The sequence below is a fragment of the Rattus rattus genome, chromosome 6 (genome assembly GCF_011064425.1).
Source record: "Rattus rattus isolate New Zealand chromosome 6, Rrattus_CSIRO_v1, whole genome shotgun sequence".
NCBI lineage: Eukaryota > Metazoa > Chordata > Mammalia > Rodentia > Muridae > Rattus > Rattus rattus.
The window spans coordinates 28,560,990-28,586,256 of NC_046159.1; the positions used below are offsets into that span (position 1 = coordinate 28,560,990).

General features: G+C 49.3%; 1 protein-coding gene across 1 annotated transcript in view; it reads left to right on the top strand.

The window, feature by feature from the left end:
* Ret (ret proto-oncogene) overlaps positions 1-24,169 on the top strand; it is a 42,362-nt gene extending 18,193 nt beyond the window's left edge. The window contains exons 7-20 of the mRNA XM_032905821.1: positions 1,767-2,025; positions 2,341-2,466; positions 3,074-3,184; positions 3,857-3,976; positions 4,500-4,756; positions 7,280-7,427; positions 8,916-9,023; positions 9,940-10,154; positions 10,248-10,370; positions 12,158-12,228; positions 13,318-13,455; positions 15,183-15,282; positions 20,451-20,598; positions 21,883-24,169. Of these exons, the coding sequence (XP_032761712.1) occupies positions 1,767-2,025; positions 2,341-2,466; positions 3,074-3,184; positions 3,857-3,976; positions 4,500-4,756; positions 7,280-7,427; positions 8,916-9,023; positions 9,940-10,154; positions 10,248-10,370; positions 12,158-12,228; positions 13,318-13,455; positions 15,183-15,282; positions 20,451-20,598; positions 21,883-22,040 (2,082 nt within the window). The 3' untranslated portion in view covers positions 22,041-24,169. The remainder of the gene's footprint in view (positions 1-1,766; positions 2,026-2,340; positions 2,467-3,073; positions 3,185-3,856; positions 3,977-4,499; positions 4,757-7,279; positions 7,428-8,915; positions 9,024-9,939; positions 10,155-10,247; positions 10,371-12,157; positions 12,229-13,317; positions 13,456-15,182; positions 15,283-20,450; positions 20,599-21,882) is intronic.
* The last annotated feature ends 1,098 nt before the right edge of the window (positions 24,170-25,267 follow it).

The window sequence follows — 25,267 nt, forward strand, 5'->3', positions numbered from 1 at the left end:
GCGAGTGACACCTCTTCACTAGCCCACCCGTGCAGAGTTAGCATAGGTAGATCCATAGTAGGCTCCAAGGTGTATCTTTGAACCTCTGTTTATACCTTTTCACCCTAGAGGGCGCCTAGCCCCTCATCAGTGCCTGGAGCAAGCCTTCTGATTTTACCGGTTCACTTCTTGGTATCTTTAAAACATTTTTTGCCCTAATAGAAATGCATTTTCAGGTAACCCTGTGTATGCCTAATTAGAAAGGTGTTCCTGCTGTACGGTTCAGTGCAAAAAGTGGTTGGAGGGACTACTGCTCTCTGGTGTCTCCATCAGCGCAAACTACCTTTCAGTTGGGGGTAACTTTAGCGTGCAGCAGACTGTGGCTGGCAGTAGTGCCTTGTGGGAAAGGGCAGAGGTTACACCTGCTTTTAGAAGTTTATGTGTTAGAGAAATCACGAGGAAGTGTTTGGATTTGTCTTTGGAAAATGATAATTGAAATGGAAAAGTACAAGACCAGAGTCGTAGTTCAGTGGGGTGTGTGTGTGTGTGTGTGTGTGTGTGTGTGTGTGTGTGTGTGTGTGTCCGTGTGTCTGTCCATCCTAGCAAGCACTAGGTTCTATCCCCAGGACTGCTAAACTAAATGAAAATACGAAGAGTAGAAGGTAAGTCATGGCGTTAATTAAAATCATGAGGAATTGGGGGGTTGCCCCCCTACCCCTTGACCACCAGTGAGAGCATTTGCTGCAGTTCTAACTTGGTTCTTCTGCGCTCACGGTGTCTGTGGCATTCAGTTCATTTGTGGTTCGCGTGTGTCTGGTTTAACTGATGGCAGAGTTGATTCGGCATTAGGGTGTGTGTTTGGCACTGTCTCCTCGTGTGCCTGTGGTCGTTCCAGTTCTTACAGTCGGTTCCAGGTCCTCACTGCTCCTATCACCAGCACACAAAGGACACACCTGTAGATAGAGAGCCTTTGGCCCTTCTCCAGGGTGTGACCATCAGGGCAGGAGTGGGGTGACAGAGTGAAGGGCCTGAGGAGGAGTTCGAGGCATCAGTTGGAGGTAGATCCCTGCATTTAGCAGATTCTAGAGTCCCAGTCACTGCCCTCATAGTGACCGGTTCCTTATTGTCTCCAGAGTTTTGAAGAGCAAGTCGAGGCCAGGGACCTCGGATAGTTTTAAGGATCGGCTGAGAAGATGGAAATAAACATACTTTGTAGGGGAAAATGAAGCAACCAGGAGGCTGGTTTGTTAGGGTGTCAATGTGGCTCGGGAAGCCCCATCCTTGCTCCTGGCTCTTAAGAAGCTGCCCCCTAGGTCACTACACACAGACACAGGGCCCCATAACCTGGACCACCTCTGCAGCTTTTAGCAACCGTAGCTCACTGGAGTGGCTGTGAGGTAAAGACTCAGGACCTGACTCAGAGCCAGGCATCCCCAGAAGGGGTCTCTTTCCAGAACCTCTGAAGAGGCTGCTTGACCTCAAGTGGGACAGATGACAACATTGCAGTCACTCAGCTAGGGTACAGTGCTCTGACGGTTGGGGGACACACAACAGGGATTATGGCCATCCCGGCTGACTCCCAGTGGTGTGGGTGTCTGGCGAGTTGGTGTCCTTAAGCAGGGCTGACCAGGCAGGTGGGCTTGTAGGTGCTGAGGTGTAGAACACTGGACATTGAGGAAGACTACCATTCAAGCTAGGTTGAGGGCCATCCCCCAACTTGGTCTACCCAAGAGCCCATCCAGCTAAGGTGTACTGGTTCGAACCTCCTCCTCCCTCTCCCCCTCCAGATTGGGAAAGTCTGCGTGGAGAACTGCCAGGAGTTCAGCGGTGTCTCCATCCAGTACAAGCTGCAGCCCTCCAGCACCAACTGCAGCGCCCTAGGTGTGGTCACCTCGACAGAAGACACCTCAGGGACCCTATATGTAAATGACACGGAGGCCCTGCGGCGACCTGAGTGTACCGAGCTTCAGTACACAGTGGTAGCCACTGACCGGCAGACCCGCAGGCAGACCCAGGCTTCGTTAGTCGTCACAGTGGAGGGGACATGTAAGTGTCAGGCTCCATGGAGGGATGAGATGTCAAGGACAATCACAGGGAACACTTCCGTGTGAACCGGTGAAACCAGGTGTCTTTTGCTGTGGTCACCGTCATATCCTCCTTGTCCTTATGTTTACCAGAAGGGCTCCGCAGACAGGAGCTAATGAGAGCCTCTGGCTTAGGTGCCTTAGTCCCTTTCACAAATACCCTAGTTACCCCAGAACCCATGGACAGTGGAACTGTTGTTACACTCTGTCCATTTCAGAGGTCTGGAGACTGGGCCCACACCAGTCCCGGTGACCTTGGCTTGTCTGTCCCTCCCAGACGTTGCAGAAGAAGTGGGCTGCCCCAAGTCCTGTGCAGTAAACAAGAGGCGACCTGAGTGTGAGGAGTGTGGTGGCTTGGGTTCTCCTACTGGCAGATGTGAGTGGCGTCAGGGAGATGGTAAAGGTAGGTTCGGGAGCTGGCAGGGAGTGGGATGGGGCTGGGGAGGAGGGTGGGGGAGGAGAGCGGGGTAGGGGCCATCCTGGCTGCCGTCAGGAGCGAGTTCGTACAAGGTCTGCTAGTCCCTCATTTAGCTTCCCTGATCCTTGTCTTCTAAGCCTGTCCCTCCTGTGGAACTAGTAGCAGCAGAGGAGGCAGGGCTTGTGCCACCTCAGTTGGGTTCACTCTGGGTCTGGAAGGGACCACTATACCAGAGCTGGGACCGACAGGGGACAGAGTGGTTCTTCCAGAAAGTCCCAGCCAGAAAGTGTTTCTGCCTCACAACAGGTACACCTCCCACTCTAAGGTGCTTGTTGCCAATATAGCTTTGACAGATCCTTTAAGTAGCTTCCTTAAAGGAAGGCTATCTGCATTCCTGGAATGCCCAGCACTTCAGCCCTTGGGGAACCCCTTGTCTCATCATTCCTTTCTGGTGTCTGAGGTGTATGTAGCGTTACTCCACTTATCCCTTCATCTCGCTGTCCCTAGAGAGGCAAGGTTGGACCACGACAAAGGCAGACCATGGAGGGATATGCCCATGCAGGGTGACAGCCTGTTTTGTACTCCATCACAGGGATCACCAGGAACTTCTCCACCTGTTCTCCTAGCACCAGGACCTGCCCTGATGGCCACTGTGATGCTCTGGAGAGCCGGGATATCAACATTTGCCCCCAGGACTGTCTCCGTAAGCCCAGGCTAGGCCCAGGGTGATGCATTTTACCAGTGTACAGGGAAGGGCCAAGGCAAGGGAACTGGCAGCGGAGAGCTTGGAAGCCCTAACCTACACCTGAACCCAGGCTGGAGCCTCAAGTGTCTATAGGATGCATCAGGCCAGCTGGGGGTACTGCATGAGCTTAGCATATGTAGGGCCATGGCTTCACCTTAGCACCAAAGAAGAACAGTGTGTAATAGTAGTAGGTTCAACCAAGCAGGATGTGCCAAGCCAGTCCTGCTACCATCTCATTTGAATGCTGGCTGTGCTCCCCCAAGACGGGGCTTGTGCAGCCTGGCCTATCTATCCTTGACTGACTCATGAAGCTGCAGTCCCCGGTCTGCTGGCTCAGGACCCACGTTGTCTCTGGTCTAATTCCTCCATCTTTACTGTTACTGGGGGCTACCTGTGGTTGATGCCTTCTGGGACCTCAGCAGTGATTCTAAACAATCTTGGCTCCCCCCTAAATCCATAGCCAGTATAGGGGTATTGTGTTAAACTCTGCCCAGGTGAAAGGGGCTTCCGAGCCTACTGCTTTCACTGGGCCTGAGCGACTGACCCCGAGTTGGGAAGGCTAATCACAGTCCGAGGACTCAGAGGCATCAGGCCACACCAGGAGACTGAATATTCCACATATGTCCTCAGGTGGCCCCATTGTTGGAGGGCATGAGCGAGGGGAGCGCCAGGGGATTAAAGCCGGCTATGGCATCTGCAACTGTTTCCCTGATGAGAAGAAGTGCTTCTGCGAGCCAGAGGACAGCCAGGGTAAGGAGCACCTCTCACAGAGCTCTCTGACTTCCTCAAACCCTCGAGGAAGCTCTGAGCAACATTAGTGCGGTTCACCAAGGGAAGAGACTATGGGGAGGCAGTTAGACCCCAGGAGGCTGCTCCTTCCCTTTGGGCCCATTTTACCATTGGCACCACCATGAATCGGGGTCAGAATCCCTAAAAAGCATTTCCTAGCCACAATTCTTAATAAAGGATGCTCAGGAAAGCAGGTCTTCTAAGTAACTTTGTCAGATTTCCCGGACAGGGTCTTGCTTAGCCTCTGGCACTACCTCTCTATACTGACTATTCAGACATTTGCAACAGGAAAACAATATAGCTGGTGTGGCCGGCGTACTGCCTCTGCGGTCTGACGCAGGCATTGAGTGCAGTCTTCACACCACTGTTTCTTCTGTGAGAGGTTTGACAGTAGGGTAGGAGAATTGGTACAGCTGTGCCTGTGCCCGGTCAGTAGCATCTCAGACGGTCACAGTGCAGTCCCTGTCACTCTGCCCTGCCACAGGCCCGTTGTGCGATGAGCTGTGCCGCACGGTCATCACAGCCGCTGTCCTCTTCTCCTTCATCATCTCTGTCCTGCTGTCCACCTTCTGCATCCACCGCTACCACAAGCATGCGCACAAGCCACCCATCGCGTCAGCCGAAATGACCTTCTGCCGGCCGGCCCAGGGCTTCCCAATCAGCTATTCCTCCTCAGGCACCCGCCGGCCCTCACTGGACTCCATGGAGAACCAGGTCTCTGTGGACTCTTTCAAGATCCCGGTAAGGGGCCCCAAGAGGTAGGTGGACAGTGTTGGAAGAAACATGGCCACAGAGGCTTTCTTTACTACTTGGGGTGCCCACAGATGGTTGATATAGCCTTATCTAGATCCCCATCGCATAAGGGCCAGAGCAGGGGGATGCTTGCCTTCCAGGGGAAGCTGGGCTGTGAAGGCAGACTGTCTAGGAAGGAAGTGACAGGTGCTGAGTCAGATGGGACTGGCTGGGGTCTGAGATGTGGGCCTTGAGGTCCCGGTGAAAGTGAGCTTGGTCCTACCTAGCAGGGGAGGTGTGAGCAGAAGCCCCGAGAGAGAGGACCAGTAATTTCTACCCACACACAGGCATGCATACACTCATGCCCACCCAGCAAGTGTTTTATGTCAGAGTAGGAACAGTGGAAGAGGCCCATGTTCTATAGGCCTTCCATAGGCTCACCCATTGAGAAGAGGGGTGGGATGGGGATGGGGCAGAGTGTGTGGGGATCATAAAGAAGTGCTGACCCAGAGGTCCAGGGTAGCAGCAGTATATAGGGTAGATACCCCAATATGGAAGGGGGAGGCACTGGGCACCCAGAAGAAAGCCCCAGCCACTCTCGAGATGGACAAACCTTTCCGTGGGTGCTGCTCAAGACCAGACTACCACTGAGGCCTCCCTATCATGGTCATGTCTTCTCTGTGGTTGCCATGTATGTGTCTGCCCTCACATTCGGGAAGGCCCTGCCCCTTCAGCACCCTGCTTATCTATTCGGGATTTGGAAGCCAGGGTGCTCTGGGAACAGCTAGGACAGTGTTATGGAGACAAGTGTTATGAACAGAGAAAGCCACAGGTTTGGGTGAGGGGTTGTGATGCAGACACCTGTGGGAGCACCCAGTGGCCATGGACCCCTGGCAGTTTCTGTTTCTGGCTATGAAGTGGCCTTAGGTGGCTAGGAGGCCCTACCTTTCCCAGGCCTACGTGAGTGACACCCAGCCCTCACGCAGGGCCGGAGAAGTTCTTCCTACATGTGCTCTTTGCCTCTCTTGATCCTAGTGTGTGGTTCCTCCTCTGGCAGTAGCTGGATCTGCAGCAGGCTTCTAGACTAAGCCACCAGAGCTCTCTGTAACCCAGATAGCACCGGGAGGCTGCATAGCAGGGCCGTATAATGTAAACAAGGGCAGAGGCACACTGCTCTCACACGTCTGCTCCAGAGTTAGCCTGGTGCCCAAAAGCTATGCCCACAGAAGCCCCATGACTCAACCATTCTGCCTGATTTCCCTAATGTAAAACATGGAGAGTTGGTACTGTGACTCATCCCTCTAATTCCAGCACTCGGGGGGAAAAAAAGGGAAGAAGATCACGAATTCAAGGCTAGACTAGGCTGACACAAGCAAACAAAACAGTAACGATACTGATTTCTCTCAAGTCTTTAAAGGAGCAAATTCATACCATTTCCACGTGCTTAGCATAGTCTCTGGTATGTGCCTCGGACATGTTTCTAGTGGCTGCAGTGGAGGTGTGACAGTAGGCGCGAGACACCAGTGATATCCGTGCCTTCTTCACATTCAGGGGGCTTCACAAAATATCAGGGTCACTTAGGAGTTTGCAAGAACGTGTGTTTGTGTGCTCAAAGAAGTATATATCTCTACAGGCCACGTATATGAATGTATATAAATTGGATATGTATATCAGATGTATATAAATGGCCTTTGGCCTGGAGCTGTGTGTCCTTTTAGGCCAGCTTTGTAGTTGGGGAAGCCTTAAAGAGCCTTGTAAATAGAGACCCGAGGTCTGCATGTGTGGGCACAGAGGTTGTAGGTATCCAGTGTGGTGCCAGCACCACACCGTGGTCTTCTTACAGGATGGTACTTGGCTGGTAAGAATCTAGAAATGCATCCAGAGCAGCCATGATTGGGCCTGATACATGGAAGGGACTTGAGTGGGATGCTGGGAGCTGGAACTGGGGTGTATGTGTAGTGAAGTGGGGTGCACAGGACGGACCACAGGAGGAACAGCTGCCTCCTACTTCAGGATGGGAGTTTGCCCGGGAGTTCAGTGGTGCCTTTCTTTAACAGTCAGCTGCACAGGGAGGTGGCTCTGAATGTTTCCACTGTGGGGAAATTCCGGGCTCGGAAGTATCCTGAGCTGTGGCTGCCCATTCTGTGCTCCGGGGGCCCCTGGATTGGGGTGTCAGAAAACTTGGATCTGGGGCTGCTATCTAGTCAGCCACAAGCACCTCTGGGCCCCGCTGGCCTTGGGAATAAGAACTTTGGCCTAACTGGTCCTGTGTTACTTGGTGCGGTGGGGGCAGGGTGATTCAAGGCATTAAGTCCAGACCTTTCCCCTGGAGACTCACTCACTTATCGCTTCTCTGGCCTGACCATGGTGCTCCCAGTGGATGAACTGTGCGGTGGCAGGTATGGTTAGGTGATGACTGGCTCTCTGCATACTGGCCTTGTCTGGGCAGGAGTTAGTATTTAAAGGCCTTGTCTTCTTGCTCAACTTTCTTCCCTTGTCTGCTAATGGCCCCTGTCTCTACCCCCAATATAGGAGGATCCGAAGTGGGAATTTCCTCGGAAGAACTTAGTTCTTGGGAAAACCCTGGGAGAAGGCGAGTTTGGAAAAGTAGTCAAGGCCACAGCCTTCCGTCTGAAAGGCCGGGCAGGATACACCACAGTGGCTGTGAAAATGCTGAAAGGTACCTGTTCAGGGGCTGTATCTGGGAGGGTTGGTGGCTGTGGCCATCCTTCTATGAAACTCCCTTGCAGAACCACCATTGCTGCTCTGTGGGGGCTGCAATCTGGGTACCCCATGGACACACGCATAGCCAGTGTTCCTGAAGAGGGCAGGGTGAGGACCTTGCTCTAGTGGAAGATGCTGGCTACTGCTTCTGCACCATGTCAGGAAAGAGGCCAGGGTTTAAAAGGTTTTAAAGCCCTTTGGGAGCAGCACCCTAACATACCCCATTCATTACTCTCACCTAAGAGGTCCCTGGAATCCTACTGAAGACCCTCTCTGTAAGACTTTCCCCCATCCCAGCAACCTCTGAGTCTTCTCTGTTCCTGTGACCAGTCATGACCGGGGTCTGGCTCTCAATGTGCACATACCTCTTTTATACAGGGATGTGACTCTGGCTAGAGGCTGTGGCTGGTGGGTTTCCTTCACTGTGGTCCGGGTCCCCAGCCATGTGAACCGAGGGTCCTGTGGCATCCAGACTATGTGGTGAAGAACTTGTATGGCTGGTGCATAGCTGAGTCCCCCTGCAATGGTCAGGGACTACAGCTCGAGTGTGCCTGATACTTTCTGAGACCCTCACACCATGCTCAAACCGTCCCATTCCTGGTCTACCTAGACTTGTCTCCTGGCTGTGTTTGTCCTTCATCCCAGACCAGTCTAAATGCCAGAGGCAACAGTGTGTCACCACTGGCTAGCCAACCAGGAAGAGAACTTGGCTACGTGCCTGACGCTTTTGTGTAGCTCTGTATTTATTCAAGTACCTAGTGAGCACTAGAGCTGGCCCTGGCTGCCCTCAGGACATGTGTTCCTAAGACTTCGGTGGAATCTAGTCATCTTCACAGTGTGCCCTATCCAGTCAAGTATGGCATCTGCCTCCCATGGAAAATACAGGCCTGACGTTTGGTGCACTGCAAAATGCTAGTGCTGTCTTCACTCCGGTTCACTCATCCCTGCAGGACCTCACAGTAACTGAGCAAAAACTCCAAGCACAGCAGCAGCAGTAGAGAGGCCACAGGACCCCAGGCTTGTGTCTGGCAGATTGGGAGATCTGGGCTCAGTGTAGTGTCCTCCTCTTTCTCCAGCACCTTTTCTCTCTGAGCGGGCATGTGGAGACATCGGCAAGACCTCTCTCCTTCTGGAGAGACATAAAAGGGGGATGGGGATTCTCTGTAGACTTCTCTCTGCTCAAGTCAGCAGCTAAAGTGACATGTTGTTGTATATACAAGCAGTCGCCCTGGAGACAAGGAAGTTGACCTAAGGGCTCTTATCCTAGGGGTACACAAAGTCACTGTTGGCCAACACTGGGGATTGTGAGGAGCCTTAAGCAGCTGGATGCTGAGGGTCCCCATGTAAATCTGTGAGGGGGGTGGCATTCCATTCTCTACTCAACACGGTCACAAAGGGATCCCAAGGGCTATGTTGAGCACAATCTCTATGTGCTGTGTTTCAGAAAACGCCTCCCAGAGTGAACTACGAGACCTGCTCTCTGAGTTCAACCTTCTGAAACAAGTCAACCATCCACACGTCATCAAGTTGTACGGGGCCTGCAGCCAGGATGGTAAGGCTAAGCAGATGGTACAGTGGGCAGGCAGCTCGGCTGCTAACACAGGGCTGGGATCCCTCTTCTGCCCTTGGCTCTCCTTTCCCTCTTGCTTAATTCTCCTTTCTGGAAGCTGGGGTTCTGGCTCTGGTCTGGAGAGTATCTGTGTCCACTGGCTGAGCAGGCTTGCATCCCAGAGGTTCGTGTTTGTAGCACTCCTTGGGTGCTGAGCACGGGTCTGTAGCCTTAGCACCCATTGTAGGGAACTCTGAGAATGACTAGTGCATCTTGGGGACCTACAGAATAACAAGTGTGCTGTTTTTCACAGGTGGCCCCAGCCCCAGCCCTGCAGGGAAGAAGCATTGTCTCCTCCTCGGATAAGGACCAGGGAGATTGTTTTATCTGTTAGCTTTTCTAACACACACACACACACACACACACACACACACACACACACACACACAGTGAGGATGGCAAGGAATCAGATCTAGGCCTGACTCCAGCCCCTAAAAGTGGTTGAGGGCAGGCAGGAGCAGTGACGTAGGCTGCTGCTGAGTTAGCGTAGGGCCAGGACCGAGCTGTGAGATTTGCACAGGCCTTCCTGCCTCCATTGGTTTTTCCCTCTCCCACCTACAGGACCAAGGGTGGGAAAAGGTATAAAGCCCTAGTATAGGGCATGGTAGCTCACAAGGTAGGGCTGAGAACAGTGCCCACCTTTTCGGAAACCATGGGGAAGGTCATACTGTACCTGGAAGGGAGCAAATGTCCCCATGGTCAGTGTAGGCCAAGAGCGAGTTGGCCTGCCATAACTTCATGATCCTAGTGCCAGAGCAGGTCTGTGTCTGCCCACCTACTCATGAGGTGACAGCCTGCAGCCAACCTGACCGAGGTTGGGCCTGACTCCATGCCCAGGGCTGCCCCTCTCTGTCCCCAGGGCCACTTCTTCTCATTGTGGAGTATGCTAAGTATGGATCCCTGCGGGGGTTCCTCCGGGACAGCCGCAAGATCGGGCCTGCCTATGTGAGCAGTGGAGGCAGCCGCAATTCCAGCTCCCTGGACCACCCAGACGAAAGGGTACTGACCATGGGCGACCTCATCTCCTTCGCCTGGCAGATCTCGAGGGGTATGCAGTACTTGGCTGAAATGAAGGTGAGAGCCACAGATGCGCGCTGCCCCTTGTGTCCGGCCCAGCCCCTGCCTACCACGGCTGGTCTGAGGGTTCTTGCTGCTTCCTTTCTGCAGCTTGTACATCGGGACTTAGCTGCCAGAAACATCTTGGTGGCAGAGGGACGGAAGATGAAGATCTCTGACTTTGGGCTGTCCCGAGATGTTTATGAAGAAGATTCCTATGTGAAGAAAAGCAAGGTACCTGGCCATGAGTGTCCTAGTGAGTTTCCAGGAGAGGACGTGGGCTCAAGGCTATGCTGACAGGGTAGGATGGCACCCTTAGAGTGACAGGAGGAGGAGAAATCTATCCCTGTGCTGGGTCTCTAGGACCCCAGTCAGGCTTTTCTTGCATATGATCTTCCTGAGGTACCTGATGCTTTTAGTCACCTTCTAAGACCTCCCAATAGCACAGTACTAGACTCCTTTCCACAGTTCCTCTCAGTTCCATAAAATAAGGCCTCTGTTCACTGTGCACTGCTCTTTGGCTCCTAGGAGAGTAAAGTGAAGAGAAGGGAGCATGCTGCTCCCTGTTTTGTTGCTTGTGTAGGAGTCTCCCTGGGATCTCTGGGTAAAACCGGGTGCAGAGGTGACCAGGGGTCTTGAGAATTTCTCCAGGTTCAAGCAACATGTGGACATCTGATTCACTGACATCCTCTTGTTCCCATGGCAACCGCCTTGCCTTGTCACCTGGCATCTGCTCTCCTGAGGCTTCCATGTGACAACCCAGGCAGGAACAGTTGGTGGGAGTGCTCGGGGGTCCTGGTGGTGAGGCTTTTTCCAGGCAGCGCACACCCAGCTTTATCTGTTTCGGCTCTGCTGTGAGGGTCATCGGTCCTCTGTGGGTTGCCATAGGCTATGAGCACAGGGTTTGTTTGTTCTGGGGTTTCTGTGGTGATAGCAGATCTCTGCGTAAAGGAAGTTGGAAGGGGCTGCTGCCCCACACTGCAGAGGATGTGAGAGGGCCTTCCTGCTCATACACACATGCGCGCGCGCGCACGCGCACACACACACACACACACACACACACAGTCTCTCTCTCAAACACTCTCTCTCAAACTCTCTCAAACACTCACTCTCTCTCTCTCTCTCTCTGTCTCTCTCTCTCTCTCTGTCACTCACTCACTCACGCACGCACGCACGCACATACGTATCTTCCAGGGAGGCGTGCTGTCACAGTGGAGGTATATAGGTATGGCTTTCAGGGGCTTTGACAGCCTCTAAGACCACAAGCCACAGACAGTACTGTGAGAAGCACAGTCACGCACCATGACGGTATAAGCACAGGGAAGCATTGTTGAAGCTGATAGACACGACCGTGAGTGCGTTCTTGTTCTTAAGCTGTTCATTGAGCCGTTCTTCCTGTTGTTGAAGGGGATTTGTTAGAACAGACACCCAGCACTGCTGCCGGGTGGGGGAGCGGGTTGCTCATTCCGAGATGCTGGAAGAACCCTGAGAGAAGGAAACTCCCAACGTCGGTGCACAAAGGTTTTCTTCTCTCACGGTTTTTCAGATGAGGCTTGCAAAGTTTACAGGATGGAGACTGGGTGTTGGTTTCCCAAAGCATGTGTCCTTGGGATACTAGCAAGAAACTTACTTTGCAGGACAAGTCCTTGGCTCTGCACTGGGGAGCACTGTTCTGCCCCACCCAGGGTGCCTCAGAGCCCTAGCAATCCTATCGTAGGTGGATTTCTTGGGTTGCTTCTTTGCAGGGCTGTAGCATGTGAAAGGTTGACCTCTGTGGCTGTGGACGGTTTTCTTGACTCCCAGTAGACTCTCAGCAAAGCCAAAGGTTCAGGCTGGAGCTAGAGCCCCTTTAAGAGGGTGCACAGTTGGTCTGTCCTCAGAACGTAGTATCCCGTGTTCCCTCCAGAGCTGGGGCTAAAAGGTATGGCTGACTGCCATGGTTATAGAGCTCAAGAGCCATAGCTGACTACCTTGGTTACAGAGCTTAGAGCCGTACTAATGCCTTTGTTCACCACCTCTAGGGCCGGATTCCCGTCAAATGGATGGCAATCGAGTCTCTCTTCGATCACATCTATACCACTCAAAGTGATGTGTAAGTGTGAGAGTTGCCATCCTGGGGTGGGGAGGTTGGACCACACTGCCCTGTCTCTGCAGCTTGGCAAGGGGACACTGCTGGTTCCAAAGACCTGTTTGCAATGTTAATCATCCTCGATGAGCCCAGGCTAAGAGGTCAGCAGGTTTCCTTCAGCAGATGACTGGACCCAGGGCAGCAGTTCTGCCAACCACAGTGGAGTGTGTAGGAGTTGGGTGGGGGATGGGGCAGTCATAGCCCACTTCTATCTCCTTACCTCTTCGCCCCTCCCAAGAGTGCTGGGAGGAATATGATTGAGGTAGGGCATCGTGTGAAGTTTACCTGGCTACAGGTCAGGATCAGGAATTCCCCTTCAGATAGCCGTGTCTGAGTTTGTGGACTTCTGTATCCCAAACTACCTTAAGATGGGAGCCCACACTTGCTCTTGCAGACAGATGACAGGACATGGTCTGTTTTTCTAAAGACGAAATACTTGGCTTCTGAAGTGTTCTGCAATCTGCAGCCACTTGAATAGAGCTTGCAGGTCTTGAATAGAGCTATGAAAACAGAGTTCTTTCTTAAGCAATTCCAAACAGTACTTTTCTGATAGCAACATGTTGATTTAGAAGAATTGGAAAATGCAAAGAAAAATCCACTAGGAGGCAAACAGCCTTAAATCGCAGCCCCTCTCCCCTTCGTGGTTACCTTCCACTCTCTTCTGTAGTGTGCACATACACACTTTATCGTCAGAATGACACGTTTCGTGATGTTTTTACCCCACCCCAGTGTTCTCTTACTACTAAATATTTCCTTTAAAAGTTGTCTAAGACTTCATGAAAATTTTACAGCACACCCTGAGTTTGCTTGCTAGGATATCTATCACTCTTTAAGTGCCGTTGCTCCAGCAGCAGCAGTTTGGGCCAGAAGCATCCCAGAGGCTGCTCAGGTAGGCAGATAAAGCTTGCCCAGCTGTTACACGCGTGCCCATGCAGCAGAGCCAGGCTAGGCTTAGGCACTGGCAGTTGATTAGGTCAGTTACAGACATCTGGGGTCCACCAAGGAGGGTCCAGGGGCCAGAAAGCCGCTTACTGCTTCCCTTCCTTGCCACAGGTGGTCCTTTGGAGTGCTGCTATGGGAGATTGTGACCCTGGGAGGCAACCCCTACCCTGGAATTCCTCCTGAACGACTCTTCAACCTTCTGAAGACAGGCCACAGGATGGAGAGGCCAGACAACTGCAGCGAGGAAATGTGAGTGGGCTTTTTCTGCCAAGCCAGCCTCTGGCCCTCATACTCTGGGCCCTGAATGGGAAGTAAAATAGCCATCGAGAAGCCCAGTGCTACCACCAACCTTGAGTAAGCTGTGTGACAGGGAGTGACAGGGCAGAGGCCAGACAGCCATCAATGACCATGAGATAAAGAGGTGTTGGGGCCCCTCCTGCAGGATATGTGGGAAGGAGGATGTGTGCAAGGGAAGTAGGAACAGAGCAGGGCAGAGATAGCCTCGGCCCAAGAGTCCCAGAGTCCCAAAGCCACTGTTGTGCTAATCAGATGGTCCAGAGACCAGGTTAAAGGGGGTTGTGGGGGGGGGATGACTGGAGCAGATACACTGGTACATTTGTGCCATGGTCAGTGCCTAGCTGACAACAAGGTTAGGCATGCCAGGGTGGGAAGATGCTGCCTCGAGCACTGGGCTGGCAGTCAACCAACCAGCCTAACACCCACACCACAGCTCCGGAGCCCTCGGCCACACCCAGCTTCTAAGGAAGCAGGGGTTCAGGGCAGAGGAGACGGATAAACTTGGGTTTTTAAGTTTTTAAATTCTCAAGCTTTCCACAGAATGACATGATCAAATCCAATCACACCTACGCCGATTTCCCTCCTCCAGCTCCCCCACACCCCGGCCACATGCCCCCCCTCAATCTCATGTCTTAATTTGGGATACCCCGTTAAGACCAGTTAGTGCTGCCTATGTGTATGCACATGGGTGTGGGGCTACCCATTGCACTGTGAGGATCTTTCAGTGACCACATCCTTCAAGAACAAGTCTCCCTTCCACAGCAACTGTCCACCGCCAGTAGCTCATAAGCAAGGGATGGGGCCTAGAGATCATTATCCCATTAGTGCCAGAAACTTGGCACATTTCTGGTCATACGCCAGGAACCAGAGCCACTATGAGTTCATGGGTGCAGCAGCCATGTCATGTCCAGAAGACAGCATTGTACAGTGCGTCCCTCTAACCTCTGGACCTTACATTCATTCTGCCTCCTCTTCTATGATGGTCCCTGGACCTTGGCTGAGAGAGCGGACGTTGCTATATAAGGCCAGTTTAGGGCCAAGCACTAACTAAGCAGAGTTTCTTATTCTTGGCGCTCTGACCAGTCATACATGTCTCTGTTGACTGCTACTCACCGGAGCGGGGGAAAAAGAGAAACTTCTCTGACCAAGGCTGAGTCCAGGTCTCTGGGTATAAATAGGAATATTTTAAAAGCAGTTTGACAGCATGGTGTTGAGCAAAATAAAAATAACAACAGGCTCTGTCCTAGAACCTGGGATGTCTCCAGCTGTGGGGCTTTTGAGTAGAATTAAAGAACCAGGCTTGAAAGTTTTCTCAAATCCAGTCAGAAAGTTGTCATAACTAGACATTGTGTTTGTTTCCACCCCTAAGAGTCTTCAATCAGATCCTCCTTTCTACACATTGTAAGGACTTCGCTTCCTACCGAGCCACCTACTTTGTGGATGCAGGGTCTAAACATTGTCTGCTCACGTTGGTATAAGGAGAGAACAATGAACCCCTCTGGAGAGAGGCCACCAGAGGGCTGTGCCAGTGTCCATGTCCTGTCCCTGGGTCTAGCTTGGAAGCTCAGAGTTGCAAATGGTTTAGAAACAGCCTAGAGAGAGGAGACATAGCCCCTTAGACCCAGTCTGGTGGTGCCGACCCTGCCTGGGCTTCACCACCTACCTGTGCTACCTTCCAGGTACCGCCTGATGCTGCAGTGCTGGAAGCAGGAGCCGGACAAGAGGCCAGTATTTGCTGACATCAGCAAGGATCTGGAGAAGATGATGGTCAAAAGCAGAGTGAGTCCCAGCGTCACAGCCAAAGGCTCGCCTTGGGTTGGTCGTTTGAGGCTGTGTTTCCTCTGCAAGGCCAGAGGGAGATGACTGTGCTATACCATAGGGCAGGCAGTGGATGAAAACCTGCTGTGTAAGCCAGTCCTCTTGGACCGTTCAGTTAGTGAAAACATCTTGGTTTCTAGCTCGTCTTCAGACAAGAGCTCTTCAGAGGCAAGTACTGGAGAGTATTTCAAAACCAAAGGGGAACTTTGGCAAGAATGGAATAGAATGTCAAGGGCTCAAGGCACGTGTCCTAAGTGCATAAGCGCTGGGACCTGGAGGTAGGCAGTGACTAGGGTTGGAACTCTGGCAGTGTGAGTATCTCCTCAAGGGCATAATGCTCCCAACCCGTGGGACCTACAGGAATAGGAGACCTGGCAGGCCGGGTCTTCTGAATTTTAAGAAGCTCATGTTGTCTCCCAGTTTTTATTGACTGCTTGTGTAGATTTCCAAAGCCTGGTATTAGCCAAACAAAACAAGTGGGAACAGTCAGCCTCTGTGCCTTGGTGAGAAGGCTGAATAATTTTTGCCTAATATTTGTACTGTTCGTACTGTTTGTACTGTTCATGGATGCTAGGGAGACAGGTAAACAGGACCAAACAGGACTGCATCCTCAGTCACACTACCCCCTCTGAAGACTTGTCTTAATTTCTACTACGAGTTGCCCTTCCTCCAGATTCCAAAAGAGTACATGGTCTCAGCTCCCAGCGATTGTGTTGCTGGAGAGATGACTTAGCCAGTGAGAACACCTGCATAATCACCAGGACCTGAGTCCACTTCTTCCAACTCTAGGATTCTTTCTAGTGCAGACCTGTGTGTGTAGACCTGTTTCAGTCTCTGAATTAATATGTGTATTGATCTTTCTGGATTTAGAAGGCCCTGTTTCCTTGGTGTCCTCCATCCTTCTGGATCTTACACTCTTTTTTGCCTTCTCTTCCACAGGGTTCCCTGAACCATGAGGGGAAGGATTTCCCACTTAGGGTTGAGTGTTCCAAGGTCTCTTAACTCTTGTGTAATGTCTGGTTCAGAAGCTCTGTGTTTGTTCCCATCTACTGCAGGAGGAAACTTCTCTGATGATGACTAAGCAAGACACTGTTCTATGTAGCAGAACGCCATTTCATTGCTACATTCCTTGAGTAGAATAGTAGTAGTTACTTTTGCCCTAGGTTCTTGGGCTCTCTAGTCGCAGGTTTTTAGTCACCCAAGCAGTAGGTTCAGGCATGGTTTCTGTCTCATAGAATGGTTCTTAAGTCAAATCAGATATTGGTTGTGTTTTTCCGCAAGCTTCGGTACCCCCCGCTTCAGCATTCCTTGCTGGGAGGACACCATTGTGGATGAAAGCATTTGTAGCTGGCTCGGTGTTTCTGGTTCTTCTTTGGCGGTGTGCACAGTGCCTTTCAATACTAAGTGCTCTAACTTGCAGGGGTGAAGGCTCTAGATGGGCACCAGCTCAAGGTCTCCACGTTCAGTGAGTTGTGGAGGAGTTGTCTGCAGCAACAGAGCCTTGCTAACACTTGGTGACGAGCAGCCTATAGACTCTGCAGTGGCCTGGGTTGTTTGGGAGTTCCCGTGGCACCACTTCGGCCAATGAGTCAATGAAATGTAACCCATTCCCAGTTCTGGAAGTTTGATTTGGTGACACAAGAAGTTTGTTGTTGGGACTCTGTCTCCCCCATAATTGGCCATTTTCATTTATGTCTTAGCGATTTCACATCTATATATGCTTTGACTTACTCCTCCCCCATTCATATCCTTCTGATCTCCTTCAGTATGATATAGACGATATATCTGGAAGCTTCTACTGTGTTAGGGTTCCATAATACCCCTCTAATGGTTTTTCATTTTAGCTGTCTTTCCATGCATTTCTCCCCGCCCCCTTCCCATTTGAACTTCCCCCCTAGCTCCCACCCCATCTATCCATAACTATTCCGTTTCCCCTTCCTACATAGATCTATCCCTCCCCTGAGTCTCTACTCTATACTTAACCTCGGTGGTTCTATGGATCGTAACTTGGTTATCATTGACTTAACAGCTAACATCCACATGTAAGTGAATGTGTATCTTACTTGTTTTTCTGGATCTGGGTTACGTAACTCAGGGTGTGGTTTTTTTTCTAGTTGAATCTATTTACCTACAAATATCATGATTTTCTTTTCTTAATGGTGGACAAATATTTCAATGTGCAAATGTACAACATTTTCTTTACCTATTCATCTGTTGAGGGACATTTGGGTTGTCTCCAATTGCTGGCTATTATGAACACGGTTGAACAAGTGTCTCTGTAGGAGGATGAAGCATCCTTTGGGTATATGCCCAAGTGTGGTTTAGCTGGGTCTTGAGGTAGATCAGTTCCCATCTTCCTGAGGAGCTGGTTTCCCTAGTGTCTGTACAAGTTTGTACTCCCACCAGTGATGGATAAGGGCTCCCCTTTTTCTATATCCTCACCATCATGAGCTGCCATTTGAATTTCATCTTCTGAAAATTCCCTGTTTAGATCTATACCCCTTTCTAATTAGGTTGTCTTCTTGATATCCAGGGTTTTCCTTTTAGGTATTTATATATGTTGGATATTAGCCCTTTATCGGATGTATAGTTGGTAAAAATCTTCTCCTATTTTGTAGGCTACTGCTTTGTCTGAGTGTCCGTGTCCTTGTCTGTGCAGAGGCTTCTCAGTTCCATCCGTTATTAATTGTTGATCTTAGTGCCTGTGCTAATGGCGTTCTGCTGCGGAAGTATTTTCCAAATTAACAAAGGAGAAGTTAATATCTCCTCTTTCAAAGGAAAGAGAGAATATCCAAATGAACAAAATCAGAAGTGAAAAGGGGAAACAAAAAAAAAAAAACCCAAACACTGAGGAGATCCAGAGACTCATAAGAGCATACTTTTAAAACCTATATTCCACCAAATTGGAAAATCTAAAATAAATGGATACTTTTCCGAAAAAGTTAAATCCACATCAGATAAACAATTGAAACAGACCTGTAAACCCTAGTGAAATAGAAGCAGTCATTAAAAAGTCCCCCCACCACAAAAACAAAAACAAACAAACAAACAAAAAACCCCAGGGCCAAATGATGTTAGCAAACTTTCAAAGAAAAATTAATGCCAATACTTTTCAAATTAGTCTATAAAATATAAACAGAATGAACATTGTCCAATTCATTTATGAGGCCACAATTACCCTGATACCTAACGTACATAAAGACCCAACAAAGAGAGAAAACTTCAGACCAATTTCCTTCTAAGCATAGGTGCAAAATGTCTCAATAAAAAAATTGGAAACTAAATCCAAGAACACATCAAAAAGAACGTCCACAGTGATGAGTAGGTTTCATCCCAGAAATCCAGGAATAGGTCAACACAGGTAAAGTAATCCACCATATAAACAAACTCAAAAGGAAAAACCACATGATCGTCCCATAAGATGCAGAAAAGGCCTTTGACAAAATCCAACACCTTTTCATGATAAAAGTCCTGAAGAGATTAGGTATACAAAGGACATACCTCAACACAGAGTAAAGGAAGTTTACAACAAACCCATGGCCAACATCAACTTAAATAGAGAGAAACTGAAAGCAATTTTGCTTTTATCACAAGCAAGACAAGGCTATCAACTCTGTCCATACCTATTCAGTTCAGTACTTGAAGTCTTAGCTAGAGCCGTGAGACAACTGAAGGAGAAAAGGAGGATACAAGTGGGAAAGGAAGAAGTCAAAGTATCTTTATTTGCAAACGGTATGTTAGTAAACATGGGTGACCCAAAAAAATTCCACCAGGAAACTCTTCACAACTAATAAACACTCTCAACAGAGTAGCTAGATACAAAATGAACTTAGAAAAGTCAGTAGCTATGCTATCTACAAACAACAAATGGGCTAAGAAGGAAATCAGGGACACAACACTTTCCACCACAGCCTAAATAATATAAAATATCTCAGGATAACTTTAGTAAAGCAGGTGGAAAAACTTACATGATAAAAACTTAAAAACACTGAAGAAAAAATTGAAGATACCAGAAAAGATCTCCCATGTTCCTGGGTTGGCAGTATCAATAGTGTGAGAGTGGCCATCCTGCCGAAAGCAATCTGCAATGCAGTCTCTATCAAGTAAGAGCACAGTTCCTCACAGATCTTGAGAGGACAATTTTTGACTTCATGTAGAAACACAAAAAACATTCAGGATAGCTCAAACAATCATGATCAATAGAACTATGGGAGATGTCACAGTCCCTTATTTCAAGATGTATTACAAAGCTGAGTAACAAAAGAATAGTACAGTATTGACACAGAAATCGGCATGTTGATCAGTGGAAGCAAGCTGAAGACCCAGACCTATGGACGCCTGTCTTTGGATAAGGCAGAAATACACTGGGGAAAGACAGCATCTTCAACAAATAGGGCTAGTCAAACTGGGTGGCTGTCTGCAGAAGAATCCAAGTAGATCCATGTTTCTCACCCTGCCCAAAACTCAACTCCAAATGGATCCAAGACCTCAATATAAAATCGATATACTGGGTCCGATAGAGAATGTGGTGAACAACCTTGAACACAGCATTCACACACCTCTGTTGCTTCTTGAGAAAACCTTCAGGGTGTGTACGTTCAGGGTTGTTGTCCTGAGCAGAAGTAACAGTAGAGGCCAAAATCACAGTGTTGAGAAACAGCCGGGACAACGCTGGAGTTGTCTACATTAGTTAAGCGGTGTGACATAAGTAGCGGGCATCTTACATTGGTTGTACATGGGAGCTGAGGTCCCTGTGTCTGTGTCTGCACCCTGAGATAGCAGAGGTGCTGGGAGGGAAACTGAAAGGCATTATTGGGTTGAACATACCACTTGGTACACTCTGTGTAATGCGACCACAGCAACCGCTCTCAGGCCCAAGACCGCAAAGAAGCTACTTCCCTGGCTCTCTGCCTCGGTTGGATTAAGGAACTCCCCCACCCCCGGGGAAGCCTTACCTCAGTGTTATTCTTCTGGATGGAGGTGTGGTCTTACAGAAAGGCCAGGAAACAGTGTTGGGTAAGGGTATAGCCAGCACCCCTGCCCCGTGAGCATTAAGGGGCCCTGAGTATGTTTAGAAATGGCCCAGGGTCAAAGATAACTGGCCATCTTTCTCTCTCTCTCTCTTCCAGGACTACTTGGACCTGGCTGCATCCACCCCTTCGGACTCACTGCTCTATGACGATGGGCTCTCGGAAGAGGAGACGCCCCTGGTGGACTGTAACAGTGCTCCCCTCCCGCGCTCCCTTCCTTCCACATGGATTGAAAACAAACTCTATGGTAGAATTTCACATGCATTTACTAGATTCTAGCAACGCAGTCCCTCTGCACCATCCCAACTGTCTGTAACGCTTTTTAAGAGTGTTTCCGATCCCACCGAAACCAAAGCCTCCTCTGAACCCTTTTCTTTGTAAATATCCGACTTTGCACCTAGTTTACATACATTCAGGCATTTTGCAGCTATGTCTTTCTAAAAGGATGTGAAAATAAAGTGTCACTACCACACAGCCCGGCAACTTAACATGATGACACCGGAGAAGCAGATTAGAGCAGAATTCTCAGGGGCCGTTGGGAAGCAAATCATAGTACTTCTGACTTCGTTACTTAAATTTACCTGATCTGGGGAGGGAGGGAATTTTGCCAGGGAACGCTGGCACCCCCAACTTGTAGTGACAGCATAGCTAGGGTATCCCCAGACTGCTCCTAGGCTGGTGTGTGCCTCGTGGAAGCCGTCCATATTCACACTTCCAGCTCTGTGTCCACCGTCATGCAGTGTGGGGCAGCGGGGAAACCACGTGGGCCCTGAGCAGACACCAGACCGCTGCTTTCACATCCTTTGCACCCTACCCCCCCCCCACCATCATGATGTTGTCACTCACGAAGCCAGTGCTAAATACTGAGCCAATGCTTTCTGAAAGAACATAGTCTGTGGTGCTGTGGCCTTGCAATGGACAGTAAACACGGTTCTTGCCAAAACTCCTCCTTTGTCTTGGATTAAATACTTGACATTTTTTTCTGCTTTCTAACTTCCTCATTGATGCTTTTTTTTAAAGTCTCGCAGTTTCGAACTAAGGTAGGTTCTTTCTGCATGCTTCCTGAGTCACAGGTCCTCACTACATGCCTTGTACCGACGGCGCTGTGGGGTAGCCTGTGTGCGCCCCCTGTGGAAAAGGAAGCCTTCCTCCTCCATTTTAGCAGGGATGACACGTGACTAGTCCCTAGACCGTTCCCACGGAAGCCATATACTCCAGCCATCCGCTGATGCTTTATACTGTCCTGGGAAAACAGCTAAGCGTTTCACCAGATCTATCTCAGATTTGAGACTCTAAACGCAAAGACGTTGAGAACTGGTAGTGTCTGTTAAGTGACCTTTACCAGGAGCATGTGATACTGCCCGGTGGTAGAACGGTGTTTTGGAAACCTGGGATGCAAAACCAGTCATGGAATTGGCACAGAAAGCGCAAGTCGGTTTAACCGGCAAAGGGAGTTTTGCCAAGGCCTTACTGTCTGCACATGAAGTTTGAGTTCTTCAGTGCAGAACAAATTATCTGTTTTCATTTTTAGGCATGTCAGACCCGAACTGGCCTGGAGAGAGTCCTGTACCACTCACGAGAGCCGATGGCACTAGCACTGGGTTCCCAAGATATGCAAATGATAGTGTATATGCTAACTGGATGGTTTCACCCTCAGCGGCAAAATTAATGGACACATTTGATAGTTAACATTTCTTTGTGAACGGTAATGGACCTCCCAAGGGGGAAGAAACATGCCAAGAGCATCAAGTCCACCGACCACTTTGTGCACATCAAACTGGCCAAGACCAGCCTCAGGTGGCAGACTTGTTTTCTGTAGTTTGTTTTAGCTGGTTTCCAAAGTGGTTTTACTTCAAGTAGCCAGTGATCCTCCCTCATGGTGGTCCTCCCTCCTAGCACATCTGCCCCACTGGGTGGGTGCTCTGAGTCTCTGGTTAGATCCCCTTTCCCTTCAGCATTGGGTAGCACCTCTGTTGGTCTGCTCATCAGTAACCACCATGAGCTCTTGTGTTCACATGTGTGGGGTCTGCCATTACAACTTGGATGAGAAATTGTACCTGAACTGTCTGATTTTCCTGGTTGATTAAAAAACTACCACGCACCCCCCCCCAAATGTTTTTAACATGAAGCACACATACAAACAACATCAGTTGAAAAACCTGGCTGGAGTGACCTGCCCTTGTTTAGAATGAAAGCCCAGCATAAGTCTGGGCAGTTGGATCCAGCCAGGTCCGCTAGGGCTAGAGGGGAGAAGGGAGCCTCAGGGCTGTCCTTGGCCCAGCATATGACATCCTGAATATAGATTTTTTTTTTTTTGAGATTTTTTTTTTTTAACCATGTAGCCTTTTCTTAGGAAAACGTTTCTGACGTGGTTAAGCGGCTCTTAGATTTAGCACAATTGAGAGATTTGGTGTTGCCCTTGCTTGTACAAGGCAGCTCGAAAGAAGTGGCCCCACAAGACACAGTCCCCCTGTTGAGCCCAGGGCATCATTCTCCTGTTCAGCGCTGCGTGACACCTACCGGCAGACCAGAACAGGGTGAAGAAGCAGGGCATTTGGAGTGGAGCAGCCTTCAGGCCCAGAATTGCTGGCAGCAGAGGCCTTGAGCCACAAATGCTGCACCCCCAGCACAGCATTCCGCAGAACGCCCTACCCACCTAAGAGTGTGCTCGACCTCTGATAGGGCAGGTGGGTCTGCCTTGTTTTAATCCCTACCTTGTCAGCTCATGCCCGGAGGGAAGGACAGTTCATCTAGTTGTATTAGAGGTTTCCCTGACAACGACTGAGGTGAGAGAGTGAGGTTTTGGCTCTTATAGAGCTTGTGTGAAAGGCACACGGATCAGCTCTCCCCATCCGACGTTTATGCTGCTGCTATGGTACGTGTTTTGGTCTCCTCCGTTCTGACCACGACTCCCGTGTAAGGTTCTTGTCTTTCTGTCCTGACGGTTGTAGCCACAGACATTCTGCACTCCTCCGGGGTTTTAGGGGTGGCTCTTGGAAGTTTCTTTGGCTGTCTATGGACTTGTCACTTCCCACGAAAAGGTCACATTACCAAAACACTGCCTGGTCTTCAGACTTCAAGCACTGTGATAGGACTTTTAAATAGTCGTAATAAAATACTATATTTTATGGGCATTTCACAAACACAGTAAAATTGTGACATTTTATGTGGCTGAGAATGCTCAGATAAGTACACCGGATAGAGCCTTACGGAGTGTGTGTAATACTTGTGTGTACACACAGCCAGACGGAAAGATGAAAAATGCTTATTTCAGCATATAATGTGGCTTTAGTTTGGGCCATTTTTCTTTCAGATACACTGTGATAAGATTTTTTTTTTAAATATAAATATCTCTAGTCATGGGACCCATTTTTGTTTTTCAGATGTGCTTAATAATAGTTTTATTAAATGCAGAAATACAGATAAGTTCAAATTACTCAACATGCCTACACAGTATTGCTACAGCAGGTTAGCTCTCAAGGGCTGAGCTCCAAGTCTAAATAGCTGGCCCATCTGTGGGGAATTAACACTTGACTAATAACCATTTGTCTGTCTGTTCCTGAGATACAAAAGTACCCATACTTGTTAAAAGTACCTATACCTGTTAGCACTATCAGACAGATTTTTCATCTACATATATGCAGAAGTTACCACATATTAAATATTACTGAGTATTAAGTAGCAATCTGTCAGCCACTAAAATTTGTAAGATCCATTTAAGAAAGGCTATTAAAACCGTACCATGTTGACTTGTTTTTGTAATCAAGGTGACTAAGGAAATGATTTCAGCTGTGTAAATAAAATTATAAATCATAAAATGTGTCAACTTTTTCTCTCTTTTTAACTTCCTGGTTGCAAAAACTCAGCTTGCTCATTTCGAAGTTTCTACATGTAATTAAAATGTCACAGAGAATCTGTTGTAATTGTGGGAGAGCAATAATGACGAAGGAACAATGGCTCTTGGTGGCGTCACTGCTGTACAATGTTCAAGTGATAGGTCAACTGACCCGGTGGGTCTAGGATTTCCTCCTTGCAGTCAGGGACGTCCTCCCTGCAGGTGACCTTCCTTAGAACAAATAGTGGCCAGTGTTGATATTTACTGGCCTCTGGAACTCTTAGCTGTTAATTTCCTGAAACTTCAGCAATCTCTCAGTTACTAAAACTTAAAATAGGCATAGTTGTGGACAAATGTCACAGAAGGTGGAGGGAAACTGTCCTCAGACACGAAGCTTAACATACCAGCTAGTGTAAGCCTCCATCCAGGGCAGTGACAAACTGTTAATACCAGTCTGCTCTGTAACCACATTGGGTGTTGAGTGCTAAGAACCTGAATCATTTCCAGTGTACATGTGTGCTCATGGACTTTGCCCGTATCACCCAGAAACTGCCACACTCCCCCTTCCAGGCCAAACTCAGGCCATCCTGCCAACCTTTGCTTTCTCCTACTTGAGTCTGGACCACAAAAGCTGGGAAGAAATGCATCTGAAGCTTCAGTACCTTGGGGCAGTCTTTTACGTTAGTGTGTTGGAAGCATAGTTCCTTTTTCAACAGCATAGACCCAGGGTTGTGTGTCTCTGTGTCTTGTTACTTGTCACTTCCCCCTAAAATACATACTAACTCCCATGAAAGATTCCTTCCTCTCATGTGGCCAGCTTATTTGGGTGGAGAACTATCTAAATAGATCCAGGAACATGTCCTAGATAAATGTTTCCTATGTAAGAAAAAGGAGAAGCATGCTTGGCACTGTATAAAGAAAACCACTTCTCCCTAGGCAGGCAGGGTGGAGAGCAGCCATCCTACTCCTTTAAGTGCATTCACATGTTCGCTTCCCATGTCTGTAGAGGGCTGGTCAGGAAGAGCAGAGATTCTGTGCCCCGCTCTTGTGTGCAGATTTGCCGACCTGACCTCTTCCCTCA